Raw genomic sequence first — 14954 nt, 5'->3', positions numbered from 1 at the left:
TTGTAGTTCTATTTAGTTCAATCCATCGTTATTTATGAATATATAACGTTAACTGCGATCCTGTTACTAGCGCGGTTGTCATGGCAACCGTTTGTAAACAAGCGTGTTTCGGCGCGCGCATTCGTAAGCATGAGACGCGACCGCATCGGATTGGTAATACTGTTTCAGTTCGCGCTGCTGGCCATCGATGTGGTGCTGAACGTTTTGACAGATCTCCACAGAGGTTCACCAGTCACCCTGCTGCTGCTTTTCATGTGAGCGTTGGCAGTATCGTTCACTTAAAAAAATGTTTAAACATGATATTTACGATGAAAGAACGAACTTTGTTTCGTAGTATATTAACTGTCCTATGCAGCGCACGTTTATAGACAGAAGCACACTATGTAGTAGCTAATTAACTAGCATTTATTCATTATTTTTAATTAATTACATCAGGTACTTACTGCAATTAATTGCGTGACGAATTATAGCTGGTGAATTCGCAAGGCACATCCATTCTGAACAATTCTTGAGGGAGACATCAGTTTCGAGATATTCATTCCCAAAGTGGCTGACGAAATCAATTAGATTTGTTCTTGCTTGCTTTTCTACTTCAGTGCATAGTTAGGTGAAAAAGTAACTGGAACAATTAACGGTGCATTTTAACGACACATTTATACCGGCGCATATCACGAAATCCGCGGCACCCTCAGATTTCATTCTACGAAGATAAATAAGCCTTGAAATATTTCTGGCTACGACTCTTCAACAGTAATATGTACCATGGCGTAATTAAGTTGTTAATTACCACATATTACTTAATAAGTGAACCATTAGCGCAAGTTTAACACTCATGGAAATGCACTGCATCTCACAGTTTACTTTTGATGAAATGGTCTATTTTTTCGGAAACACAACATTTAACAATTTTTTAAGGTATAGTGTGTTACCTGAAACAACACATAAATATCTTGAATTGACGAGCTCATTAAAAATGCATCTGCACTTGATATAAGAAACTCTTTATAAATTTTTCTGACAGCATCCAAGACTTCTGCATCGTGTTGAGCCTGCTGGTCATGTGCCTCACGATATTCAATACCTATGCTTTCCAAGTCGGCGAGTTCAGGGAAGTTGCCGCCACATTCAAGACACCGGTCGCAGTCAACTTCATCTACTTGGTGCTGTCACTGGTGTTACATGTGTGGTCCATGGTGAGTCAATTATGCTTGTCTAATTAAGCGACTCTGTTATGTACTTATTTGCTTATTACATAATGTTAGAGCGTTATACGCATGTAAATCTGTATTAGGATCAGGACACGAATATAACCCTTTGAGACATGGCGTCTTCGTTTGGAGATGCGACTTACTTTTGCCATTTCTGTGCACTGTTGGCGAGGAAGAGACTACAAACACTGAGGTAATGGTAAATTAAGCATTCTTATTGCATAAAGTACATTTATATTACTTCTGGTTAAAATATCTCGCTACACACGATCGCTTTGGTGAAGCCAGTACTGTGTTTATCGAAACGTTGGATGTGTTGCCTTTTGGCAGGCATTTGATAACTATTTACATTGCAATTACAATTAATTGAAGTAAACTACACTATAATTTATTGTAAGACGTCCACTTGCTTTAAATTTGGTCTCGAGCACCTTCACATTACATTACACAAATTTCAAGCATTTATAGACAGTTGATCATAATGTATGTCGCACAGAAATAACCGACACATAGCTTTGAAAAAAAGAAATGAAGCGCAATTGTTTTCTGGTATTGCCAGTTCAACGCATTACTCCTCCCAAAAATTACTTCACATCCCCCAAGCGAGAAAAACGGATGCACTAATGGAAATAGAGGGAAATATATAGGGAGTGAGCATTCCACATGAACACATTCAAGCTGTTCACCCGACTGAGCCCACAGCCCAGTTCATTACCTCAGAACTACAGACCTTTGGGCCAGTTGGTCTGATACAGTTATAGGAATAATGCATTTAATTATGTGCTGTAGTCAAGAAAATGAAGTGCAGCATTCCCTTTTTCTTCCTTCTCGTACATTCCACAGCGACGCTCCTCTCCTGCTAAGATAACTTATTCATTGTTTTTTGTCGTGTGCGCTCCTATTAGCTTACTTACAGAGACGCAAGTAGCCAACCCGCAAGTGGGCTGGGTGGCTGCCCCAATTTCACAGCTTAATTGGGCTAGTTATTAAAGTGGAACTTTTCTTTCGCTCTTCCCACTCCTTTCTGTGTACAGGTGTTCAGTTTACTTAACAGGGCACCGACAAAGATAGGATATTTAAAGGCTGCGACTTTATGTGCCCATCTCGATAACAGCACACGATACATATCCTCATGAGGCTTTTACTGTGGCTCATAATATGGGCCAATCCTTGGGAGGAAGCGTCCCTATGTTAGAGCACCCACACACCCCACACCATTTAAAGCAACGGAGTTAGCAAGTGTCCTCAACACCATATATCAGCAAGTGTACAAGGAAGCTATAACTACATGATGTGAAAAGGCATGATTAAAACAACACACAGGATAGAAGGACACGGGATGACATGCTACTAGCAACTGAGCCCCTTTACTTACTCGCCCAACTTTTTATTGTGCTGAAGCTATTAACACTGCCCTTTCTTTTTTTCTTTGACAGCTTCCCAGAAATGTTGCCTTACTTTGCCAGCTCAGTGTTTTATTGAGCGATACCGACAATTTGTCTTGGTTAAACCATTTTGGCTAGAAAACTTGCATGCTTATTGATCATTCAGTTTCAGTGTCACGACAGTTTCTTTTTATTTTTTTTCTCCAGGAAATGAATGAAGACGGGTCATCCGAGCAGCTGCGGCACTCATGGAGAACCAGAGCTACCGATGTCACATTGTTCACGCTTCAAAGATTTGGTAACAACGTTGCACTGTCAGCAGTTGCACAGTGTGGCACATTCTATGCACAATTGCAGCTGTCATCAATTTCGCGGCAGAGCATGATTGCTACTTTAAATCAAGAACTTGCAGCTGGGCTAGGTAGCAGTTTATTTTGAGTAGCTGCTTTCAGAACCCACAACAACATACAGGCTCCACCATGTGTAGGGTCAGCAAATATGTAAGTGTGCACTAGTGTACACTTCAGTAAGAAGGCAACTTACACAGACTATAGGTGCACCTAGAGTGATTGTGTGATGATAGACGAGTAGCAACAAAGGGCTAGAGCAGACGGCAAAGTTGCCAATGTTGCCCTAAACAAGTAATGCAGAATTTACGTAAATAAGCTGCTTAAAAATAAATTTTAAAAATAAATATTGCAAGCCTAAATCACTGCAGGACAAAGGCTTTTACAGACTGCCCCCATTCTCAACTATTAATAAGAACTAACAGACAATAATGGCATTATTGTCTGTTAGTTTTAATTAATATTGTGTCTAACAAAGAAAAACGAGCCCTTAAAAGTCATCTTCTTTCCTTCATTCTCAACTATTGTTAGCTTGATGGACTATCAGTCGTCTCATCCTTATAAGGCCTGTCCGGCATCACTACTCAGAAATTTATATACATTCAGGTTTTGGGAGACCCATTCAGTTGCGAGATGAGGTAGTGAACTAAAATAACAAATATCCTATCAATTACAGTGTTCAGGTGGGGTGAGACTTTGAAAGTGAGCTTCAAAATTAGGCTGTACACCAGTGGTAATAAAAGCTATGGCTATAAAATTTGCAAGGAATTTTAAAGATAGACGCAGGTTGCACTGGAGCTCAAAATTAGTTTGAAATTGTGCGTATATGTTCTTATCATTGTTCTATTTTTGTACATACATAAGTACTTTTTTTTAAAGATCTAATATCTGCAGAATTGCAATTTAAAGGTAGTTACCAAAGCTTGACAGAAATGGAACTAAAATTGTGAGCTTACAACAAAACCTATATATTTGTTATGTTTATTTACGTTTGTCGATGTATGAAAATTGCCACTTATGAATGGTTTTTTATACTAAAAAAATAAAAATGCACAAAGGCTACTCTAGTTCCAGTTATGTAAATGACACTAATTAGCACACGTAAGAATATTTTTTTCCCTTATGCCTTATAGTTCCCTAGAAAAAGTACACAAACCTCCAAAAACATTATTTTGACAAAAGCGCAGGAGACCACATAAGGGTACACCCATATTTCCAGTCAATGTATCGAAGGAAAAGGACCTAGAATTATTTATGAAACCGCAAGTACCCAAGTGTGATAAATTTTCTGAAAGATAAAGACACTTTCTATCAGATGACTGCAAAATCTCAAAATCGAACTTTTTGACCAAGCGAAGTCTCACCCACCTTAAAGCTCATTCCACCTGTGACTAGAACCGATGGCGTGACCAAAAACTGGTGACTGGTGACCAAAAAGCGACTCAGGGTGACTGATGGTCAAACCTGCATGCGGCTTATAATCACTACCACACAGCATTTACACTTGCTCGCATATGGCTTGCATTGCCATTGCTCCATAAAATAAACTGATGTCCTGTTCCTACTCATCTGATTGGCTCAGTGGTTTGCGACTGAAAAGTCGAGCAGTTTTGCAACCAGTCAGTTTGCGACCTAACTTGGTCGCGCGACCGGTGCTAGTCGCAGGTTTGAACGAGGCTTTATCCTGGGCAGATTACGGTAGCTTATGAGACATGCGACAAGTTGCATTTTCCTTATTTTACATTTTTTGTATTTGAGAAGTTGCAATTCGCATTTTTTTTTTCAGCTGGGGTGTGGCACTACTACTTCTACAAAAAGACCGCCCTGTTCATGGCGGACGACCGACTGTACCGCCCGAGTGGCCGTTCTGCTGCAACGAAATGCTCCGCAGCAACGGCGGAGGAGCCGATGTGACGTCAGCATGTTCACGCAAAGAGAGACTGCAACAGCCTTAGTACCACGAAACAGTAAAACGACAGCTTTTAATTCTGTTCTACATCGGCAACTGGGGACAGCCGCTGACTGACGAAAAAAAAAAACAACCTAAAGCAGATGAGGCAGTCTAGTCTTGGTCATCCGGAGGGATGCCGAGCTCTGCGTCGGTAAACGAACTCGCCGATGGTCGAAGAAAGTGACCCTGAAAAGACAACATCGAAGTGAACAACCAGGAAAGCCTTGACAGACCTGTTATATGCACAAGCACGTCTCAGCGTACCCACTCCATGATTTGTGAAGACAGTGAATAGTGACTGGTGTACCAGACTGCCACATTTACAGGATGACCTGCAAGCACTGGTTCCAAGCATTGGCTAAACAATGGCTAATGCTGACTAAATATGACTCAATGTGTGAATATGTTGGCTTATAGTTGGCAAATGTCGCATAGTGTTTCCTACAATAATTACTAGAGGGAACTCTGGCACTGCGATCGTTCAGCCACCATAGGAATGATGGGTAGTACATGGATTTGCCTAGTCTTCGTGCTTGCGGCTTCGAACGCGCTTGTGGCTTGTTTATTGTTATGTTTTGGCCTTTATTTTGGATAAAAGGATGGCTGCATTGTGAACCTCGTTGGCTGATTTGAAGTGGTCAGCCTAAAAGAGCCTAGGTGGCAAAGTGGGACTGCTGCACCTTCGCTGAACTTCATCTTGCCAAAATGTGGCTGCAGGCCACACGGAGCCGAAAGAATGATGCTTAGGCAAATCCATGTATTACTCATCATTCCCATGCTGGCTGAAGTGCCATGCATTGCAGCTCCCATAGACACTAGCGCCACATTTCTCTCTAGTGTACTCTATGAAACGTAGGCCATCCACTCTTTCAACAACAATACTGTCTTCAATCAATCTAAATCTAATGATGCTGTCATATACACATAGACAACAAGCTTAGTTGATGGTGCCTGAATTTTTTTCCCCATGCTGTGATGTAGTTGTGGCAGACAAGAATGCACCAGTCAAACAGGTAAAGATTGAACTCATCAGCTGGTGAACCTATGCCAGACGGAACGAAACGTTCACAGTCGTCGCTCAGTGATAATATAATTTGTGGGACAAATGTGTCACCGATTATATACGCATCATTGTACGTTTGAGCGTTATCGCAGGGGCTCGCATAAGTTCCAAAATAAACTCAACCACTCGCACTGTGTGCAGCACAATCTAATTAAAATATTCGAAAACACGAGAGGGTTTCAATACAGTGACGCATAGCCTGTGCCGAGCAATAACACATGGAACAATTTTATTTGGATAAACACAGTCACAATGAACAAGAAAAACATGCATGTGGGTAAAATATTTGTATAAGTTAGCTGCCTACCTAAGCTGCTGGTGGTAGTACTCTTTTGAAAAGACAGCATCAGCGTAATTGTGTGTCAATGCACATACAGTGCTCATGGATTGAAATGTGACATCAACAGTTTCACTCTAACGACTGGCATGCACAAATGCCCAAGGTAATGTGATGACTACGAATCTGGGGTCGTGCGACTACGAATCTAGCCACTAAGTGTAAGGTTGACTCTGACGCAAATGTTCAGGGCCGAAATTATGCTTACGACATGAAATGAAAGTGGTAGAAATGAAAGTAAGTGCACTGCTTAGCCCAAAGTTGTCGCATTTCAATCCACGACACGTACAGCCATGAGCAATATGAAAAGGAACACCAAATTTGTGTTAAAGCAACAATTACTCATGATGTACGGATACGAACGAGAAAAAGTGATCTGTAAGAGACAGCTCACTGCTTGAAGATTTTGTGTTATGAACACTGTTGTGTTTGGCAAGTGCGCCTAGCGACTGTGACACTTTGTAGGCAATTTGAGTGTTCCCATTCATACTGCTCATGACTGTACACGCAGGAGCCAGTGACTGTCAAAAGCTCCCAAGCCGATTCAAGCGAAATTCGACAAATTCAAATTTTCCTGACGCCGAGCTCAGGACCGCGGAGGTTCTAAGAGACGGACAACCACAGTTCACGCACCGTGATCTGTTCGGGCTCCGTGATGATGTGGTAGAAGAACCACCACCACATGACGGTCATGATGACCTCTGCCATCTTGCAGTCATACGGGTCTGGCTCGGTCGCCTGGCGATAGACCCACTGGCCATGGCTGCAAAACAGGCGGTGTGGAGGAGGAAACCAACAGGGGTCAAAACATGTCGTCGGGTTGCACTCCCAAAAAACAGTTGCACACTTTGCGAAGTCTATTCCATCACGCAACGACACTCATCACCAGGTTTGTTTTCTTGTACTCGGTGCTCACTACTTTCCCGCGAAGAATGCTACGTCACGATGACAATGCACAGATCGCGAAGGCAAGGACGGGCACACAAGATAGACCGCTATTGTTGCGTGACAAAAGGTGCACCAAGTAATATTTCTGTTTTACCGTGACTGCTAGCAGTGACACAGAAACTGTACGCATGAGCTGACAGAATGTGACAATCACACAGTCCCTCATTTTGTCATACTCTGTCTCATCTTGTCGTTGTCCTCTTCCCTACAGATGACCCATGCGTCCTCTAGCGCTGCTAACAGATGGTGTCAGCAGCCTTAATTAACAGAGCAAAATGTGTAAGAGAGAAAGAAAGGGCAAGAATTGTCCGTTCAAGGTGGAACAAGGCCAGTACGAGAGAACACAAAAGCAGCGTCATTCGTCTTCTTTGAGGAGCTATGCAAGGATGACGCAAAATATATGTGCCAGAGTTCCCTGTGAGTTTTAAAAAGAAAAGTTCTGGAGCTTAAGCTCTCTTAAGGATGTGTGAAGCCGGTATTTGCCCCTACTTTACCTCAAAAGCATAAGTAGCCTTCTCCGGTGATGCCCTATTAGAGACAAAGTGCTTTTGCTCTGTTTAACATAAATGCTAAGTTAAAGGGACCGACAACTGGCCAGAACGCGGGCTGATCAACTTCTTTTTTTTTTTTTTTTTCGGAGTTCATTTTCGCGTACCCTAGTGGTTTTTAAGGAGGGGAGACAGTGACAAAGTCATTCGCGTAAATACGGGAAACACGTGAACGAAATAAAGCATGGAAAAATGAAACCTCTTAATTAAGTGAGCACGATGTTTCGTGACAGCAGCTACGGTGCTTGGTTCGGTTTCGTGGTCAATAACAATCACTGGGTTCAACGTCTCAAAACCACGATATGATTGTGAGGCACGACGTATTGGAGGGCTCCGGAAATTTCGACCACCTGGGGTTCTTTAAGGTGCGCCTAAATCTAGGTACATGGGCCTCAAGCATTTCCGCCTCCATCGAAAATGCGGCCGCCGTAGCCGGGATTCGATCCCGCGACCTTTGGGTCAGCTGTCGAGCACCGTAACTATACTAGGGGACAACTTTCTGTGGCAATGAAGGCAAAGCTACGGGGGCGCAAACGCTGCTTAGCGTCTAAGGTACGGGTAAAAGGCGCGACTTTTTCACGCACGCAAAAACGCAAAGTGACAACGTATAAAGTAAAAGAAATACACATATCTCGCTTGTGAGCGCTGCGTTCCTTCTCAAAAAGCTACATGTAGAAAATGAAGGAGTATTTTATATATCTCACGCAGAAAATACGGACGCAATTGTGGGATTACATTCATTAGCGGTAGGATACGTGCATTGTGGCTCTGTAGCTTTCCCTTCATTGCCACAGAAAGTTGTCCCCGAGTGACCACCGTGGCGGGTGGTTTCGTGGTCAAATCGGTCAAATAACGCGACTACACATAAACACACACACGCACGAAACTGTTATTGCACTACACGGTAATCTGACCCCCAACCAAAACTTTGCACCGTCAAGCCATATTTCAAGCACATTTAGAACATTCGTAGAACTCCGAGTTGAGTTACTTGTTTGCGAAAGTCCGAAGGGTCTAAACACATTGCATCGGTTTAGAAAGCAAAACTTACCCGCCGCTGTGCCTCACGCTGGTACGAGTGACAGGAACAACGATTGGCCTGCTAGATCGGGCCGTTCGGACGATGGCTGTCCTAATTAAGGTGCCGATCATGTTTGCAATTAGCGATATTCAATAATTTGACCTTCCGCTAAAACACGGCTGCAGCCGCAGCAGCCGTGGCCTTTGAAGAACAAGGCCTGCACTTAGACGCACAAAACAAGTCATCACTGTGGTGGCGCTAGCTTCCGTCACATTTGTCATGCATTTGCACTATAGTGTAAACAAGACGGCAACCATGACGACATTTTGCCTTTTCCAATCTGTAAAAGCATAGCCCTTGAGACCCGTAATTGTATTTGTAAAGTAATACTAAAAGATAATAATTATTGCATTAGTTTAAACTTTATTTCTTAAAAAACGATAAAAAAATTATAGTTATGTAATTATTTTGTAAATACTACTTTGTCCTACTAAACATGGCATTCACGCCATATTTGTTACGTTACATTTAGAGCGCCAAAAAGCATAGCTTTTGACATCTGCAGTAATAGTAAAAATAAAGCAAAAAAAGTTTAAAACTTTATAAATATTTTTTGCCATGCATGTAATCATATATCTGTATTTGTGTGGCCTTAAAGACCTTTAACAATAATTTAGCGAAGACTCAAAGCTCGGAGGCAATTTGAAAGCGAAACTGGCGCAAACTTGTCATTACGTCACACTGTCGGTTTTGTCAACCAATCGGCGCACTCGGAGTGCCTCGTGGCGCACCGCTTGCGGCTTTTAAATCCACGAATGTACCGGTTTGACACTTGATTTGACGCTGGACCTTTCGATTGCATGTGTCAGCCCGGTGGTCTAGTACACTCTACCGGCGGTGTCACTTCGCCGTAGTCCTTCGTGGTGACGTCCTAGCGCACAGCTCCGATGGAAGTCGCCGATGTCGCCAGGTCGTTCGTCCAGTCCTGCACCTTGCAGCCGGCGCACGAGGATTCGACCTCCCCTTCGTCGTCGTCATACGCGCAGCGACAACTGGACGCAAGTTGCCTCGTTTATTACTTTCGCGCCTTCGGTGACAGCAGAGTGACACACGCCTGTGCTCATGCTGCACTGGAATAGTGCAGTGTTTGTCGAAAGGTTCGCGTACAGTTAACGACTTGCACGCGTCTCACGGGATGCTCACAACAACACTACCCTTTGTGACCTTACGGTGCTCGAACTGGCTGTCACTTTTGCAGCGCAAAATATAAACATACAGACACAAGAGAAGACACGAAGACAGAATGGGCCTCACTTGTGTCTGTATTTTTCGCTGCGAAAATGATTGCCAGTTCGAGCAACCCCCGCATCATTCTGAGGAACTCCCAGTGTTCATCCAGAGTTTCGGTATCAGGAGGATTTCGGTATTAGGAGGGTGGGATGAGTGCCTGCCTGCGAGAGGGGAATGCTGGTGGGTTTGTATCGAATAAGTTTATTTTTTTCTTGGTGGGGGAGGGGAGAAAGGTTGTTGGGATCCTTTTGGTGGGTGTTCTGGTGGTGTGTAAATCCATGGAGACATAGGTCTTCAGACCAAAAAAAGTTAATCGAAAAATTGATATTTGGAAAATTGTATTTTTGGAATCCACATCTATTACTCTCTCTACTTGCCAAGTTTCCTGCTTCTTAGGTTAATATTTCAGCTGTAATATCAATTTAAAACATATAGGGCACCTGGGTTAGTGGAGTACCCTCGAAAACGAAAATTACATTTGACAGAGCTGAAGACGTATGTTCACGGCTGTTTTGCGTACTGCATGCATGCCCTCATTAACTTCACAATAATGTTGGCTGTCTCTCGCAACTATATTCCTGCTACTAGCTGTCTAGATCAATTAAAAGCCCGTGGAAGGAGTCGGCATTTTACATGGCGAACTTTGTTTCAACGTAGGTTTGTACGTGACGCAGAAAACTCAGCACAACAAAAATTGTCTGACACCACAGGTGTGGGTCAGATATGTGCATCGCCGTTACGCCATGTCTCAACTGAAAATCTCCTCCCGTCCCTTATCTGCACGCATACACATACATACTTTCAGTCTTATGCACACGCGTGTGAGCAGCCCATGTATCCCTGGGAGCACCCCCTCTAACCAAGGGACACCATGCAAACTGATTCATATTCATCTACAAGAGTGAATTTAATTAGATTTTAAATTTTGGGGGCCATGAGAACATAGTAAATAGATTCTATGGGTTGCTTATGTCTTGCCTTGTTCTTTCCTGACCCTTTGTCTCGTGTTTGTCTAGCTATTCGTAATGAGGGCCACAGTGAAAAACTTGAATGATGGAAGAATAATGGCACATTAACGAATATCGCTTTCTTTACCCTGCCATGTTCGCACTTGGCGAAATCACGTGGCCATTTTACTTGACTTCCTTCGATTAAGCTTTCAATCGGGAGTACACGTTTGCGCGTAAGCTCCTTTTTCTTTGTCCCATGTGTGATTACGCCCTTACAATCGTACTGGTTATCTTCACCATAAAAGAAGGCAGGGTGGCGTGCAAACACGGTCACAAGACAACACAAATTCCATCTGTCAAACGAAAGGGTGCACTGTGATGGAAAAGAAGGTAGACGTAAAAATTTATCTGTGCAGGTGTGGTAGCACCACTTTCCATTCTGGCACACATGGGGGTCTACACGAGATATAACTTTCTTTTATTCCTTTTCAGTTAATAGTTTGTGTTGTCGTGCCCTCTTTTCTTGTGTCTGTGTTGCACGCCTTGCCTTCTTTTACGATGAATCCTTACCAACTAGCTTGAAATACTTCAAATAAAAGGACCACAAAGGACACAGACAACTGGTCCTCTGTCCTTTGATTACTGTTCCTGGAGGTCGCACCAACTCCTGGATGCCGCACCAACTCACCCAAAGCATCTACTTCAGCAACCAGCTTAGCCTTCTGTCGTTTGTTATGTTCCTCAGGTCCTCAATGGCATGGTGGGCTCCCGGGACCTGACCTTCTTTGCTGGACGCGGCCGGCTGGCCCACGAGTGCGTCACGTGCTGCGTCTCGATCCTCTTCGAGGTGCAGCCCAACCTGCAGCTCTCTGGCAAGGTGCTCACCCTGTTCCAGCATCTGGCCAAAGACCCGCAACTGCTCCAGTGGCTGCGCGACGAGTTCGAGCTGCACTCTGCACTCGCGGAGTTCTTTCAGAACCGAGCCATCGAGGACAACGTCCCGATGCAGCTGCAGGTTTGTCTCCCGTGTACAGTCAAAGTTCTTGCGATGGAACGATGAAGGCAGCCAAATCTTGGCACATTGATAAGACCATACTTTGCGAAAAGTCGCATGGTACCTTGTGCAATTGCGTAAGACTACTAGATGGCGAAAGCCATTTTCTTTTTCTTCTTCGTAAAAAAGTATCAATCCCGCCTGAAAGCTTTCCGCACCCAATGTGGTTTTTCACAGACTCCAGGATTGGAAAAATTGGGAGACTTTCTACACCTCACGTGGGTCTTGCAGTGCCTTCGTGATCAGCCCATGTTTAACGAAGCGACTATGTCGTCTGATGTTATCATGTGATGTCACGTGATATGAAGTCATTGTGACATCATGTCACAAATTTTGGCAACCTGTGACATCGTAATGACTTCACAGGACGACGTCCTCGCATAATGATTTTTCGCATCTCTTGTGTTGATGCCACCGATGCCGATGGTCAATCTCCACATTTGATGATGCATCTAAAGCTTAATAATGGCGTAAACAACAAAGGCTATTGGGGAATGTGCACTGACGCTCTGCAATGCCTCGGTGCCGGCGCCATGTCTGCGGTTGCTTCTTTGCAGATGACATCGCTATGCAAATGGTGTCACTATGCAGATGTCTCTAGTTTTACCGTGCGTGGTTCTGCTACTGCACGAAAACGGGGGTGAAATATTTCCCTGGACGCGCCGCTCAAATGCGCATTTGCGAGCTTGGTGGTGTAGATACGAGCTTCGCCTAAAAAGGCCAATGTTTGAACCGGGAAAAATAAGCAGCCCGTTGGGAAACAATAGCAGCTGTATCGTTCATGTTTGCTTTGAACAAATAAAAAATCTCATCCAGCGAAGAGACCACTGAGGCATGGATTTTTATGATGTGCACACGTAGCTATGCTCATGCTTTGCTATATATGCATAAACAAAACTTGCAATGATTTACTTTTACGCACGGCACCCAACCATCGGCAAACCTGAGAATATTAGACTAAAAGGGAACGCGTCGTTTTGCACCAAGGTGGCTTTTTTAAAAAAGCTGTGGTGGTGCCAATCACGCCTGCATCAGAAAGTTTACTAAACTCTACCAAACCAAGTATCAAATGAAACCAAGGCAAGCTGTCTTAAAATATGCATGCCACACCCAAACGCCACCTACTTCTATGCTGTCATGTCTATAGGAAGTTTAGGAATGCTAGAGCTTGCTTATTGGTAGGTATACATTGTTCACATCATAATTGTTTTGAGTACACAACGTTAGCAATAGACAGTTGAACTCTGCAGCTACGTAGCAGTTGTACTTTTTTTTAAAAACAAATATATTCTGCAGGTCATCCAGCTTCTTCGAGACCTTTGCTATAGGCATCAAGTGACACTGACAGAATCCAAACTCGGCTACCTCGGTGATTTTCTGTTCAAACGCATGTAAGTTCAGTCTCGACTTGCTTCATTGTCATTCTTTGTTTTAATTTTTTGTGTCATTTTCTGTTAAATCATTCGAACAAAAACTTTTAGGATGGCCACATAGACAAGTGAAAGACTCGTCAAAGGCAACATTCAAGGTTGTAGTTATCATCTTCAGGTGCAGTGTTTGCATATGAGAACCCAACTTGTTTTTGCCAGATCTTTGGACTCGTGGCCAAGAAAGAGCAAGATACATCGCACATAGGATGAATTGAACCTTCTCCATAGTCAGTGTGTCTTGACTTAGCCTCAATATGCTGCGTATAACTGTAGCCGATCACTTTGGTCGAGGCACTATGCCATACAACAGAGAGTTTGATATGCTGCTTTCCAGGGCCAACATCAAAACTATAGTTTTCTTTGCTCGAAATGAATACAACCAAAAAGGAATTGTGCATGCACTTTAAGGGGGGACGCGGCTTTCGTATCGCGCAAAATGGCAAAAAAATCGATTTTTTGAAAATCACATTTTCAGTTTCTGTAGCCCTTTTTCTATCTGATTCCAAAATATCTTCACTGAAAACCACCTAGAAGTGCTTTAAAAAATTTGTTGCACGTGCTGAGTTGGCGAAAATTATTGTGGAGATCGCAAAAAAACGGTGGTTTTCAAAAAAGTCTTGCTCCGCAACGGCACAACCGGGCGCCGCCATTTTGAGCTCGCCGTAAAGAGCATTTCTTCGTTTTCAAATTCCCCGCCTCAGCTGGCTCCTCCCTTTGAAAACAAGCGCACAAAAAGCAAATCTCTGAAGGTCGTTTCGAGGCCTCCGATTGGCCGCGTCCGCCATGTTGCTCCAGCACGCCTCGTCATTGGTCCGATGCTCGCTCCGAGAGGACAGCCGTCTGCTGCTTACGCGTCGCGATGTTACCTGATGTTACGACTGTCGAAAATCGCGCTACTTAGTGACGCGTTCACTCGTCCTGTGTGCACGGGTCGACGATAATTTAGAATATGATTACCCTGTAGTTTGACAGCTGCAAGCGGAAGCGCAGTCATCAGTGTACGATAGACGAAAGCTTGCCGCGCTCGTCGTGAACATCGCAGATGCGCGTCTCGGGTAGAAGTTCAGCTTGTCAGCACTTCGTACTCCGAGACGAATAACTTCGCGCTACTACTCTTTGTACTCGCGATCGAACATGACTTGCTTTGAAACATCGGGCACCGCGGCCACGCACACCGCGACCGAGCTTACTGCTCGGAGTCGTGGCTAGGCCTAACTCCGCTCACGGCGCTGGTTTACGAGACGAATCCGAACTTAGCGGGCAAGGACATCGCGCTAGCGGACAAGCCGCACTGTGCTTCGTCACAAGCAGCAAATCGCATCGTCCGCTGGCTCCTCGAAAGTGCGGATGGACATTTTACGAATCGGCAGCGGACCTCCCAGCCAAGCTCGTCGCGCATTGACCGCTCGGAACAGCGGCTAG

General features: G+C 44.0%; 3 protein-coding genes and 1 long non-coding RNA gene across 5 annotated transcripts in view; 2 read left to right on the top strand and 2 right to left on the bottom strand.

Moving 5' to 3' along the window:
- Positions 1–14954, bottom strand: part of LOC119401904 (uncharacterized) — a 227201-nt gene that overhangs the window by 27024 nt on the left and 185223 nt on the right. The gene's annotated exons all lie outside the window — the stretch shown is intronic.
- LOC119401901 (transmembrane protein 138-like) lies at positions 92–4982 on the top strand. Its single transcript, XM_037668903.2, has 4 exons — positions 92–254; positions 1022–1193; positions 2801–2891; positions 4727–4982. The coding sequence occupies exons 1-4, from the start codon at positions 130–132 to the stop codon at positions 4852–4854; spliced, it is 516 nt and encodes a 171-aa protein (XP_037524831.1). The 5' UTR covers positions 92–129; the 3' UTR covers positions 4855–4982.
- Positions 4896–9033, bottom strand: LOC119401902 (NADH dehydrogenase [ubiquinone] 1 beta subcomplex subunit 2, mitochondrial). Its single transcript, XM_037668904.2, has 3 exons — positions 8839–9033; positions 6925–7054; positions 4896–5077 (listed from the first exon to the last, which is right to left on the bottom strand). Exons 1-3 carry the CDS (start codon positions 8937–8939, stop codon positions 5003–5005), a joined length of 306 nt encoding a protein of 101 aa, XP_037524832.1. The 5' UTR covers positions 8940–9033; the 3' UTR covers positions 4896–5002.
- LOC119401899 (uncharacterized) overlaps positions 9666–14954 on the top strand; it is a 39636-nt gene continuing 34347 nt past the window's right edge. The window contains exons 1-3 of the mRNA XM_037668902.2: positions 9666–9866; positions 11794–12063; positions 13399–13493. Of these exons, the coding sequence (XP_037524830.1) occupies positions 9756–9866; positions 11794–12063; positions 13399–13493 (476 nt within the window). The 5' untranslated portion in view covers positions 9666–9755. The remainder of the gene's footprint in view (positions 9867–11793; positions 12064–13398; positions 13494–14954) is intronic.

Source organism: Rhipicephalus sanguineus, chromosome 8, assembly GCF_013339695.2.
Source record: "Rhipicephalus sanguineus isolate Rsan-2018 chromosome 8, BIME_Rsan_1.4, whole genome shotgun sequence".
NCBI classification, from domain to species: domain Eukaryota; kingdom Metazoa; phylum Arthropoda; class Arachnida; order Ixodida; family Ixodidae; genus Rhipicephalus; species Rhipicephalus sanguineus.
This window is presented reverse-complemented; position numbering and strand designations above follow the sequence as displayed.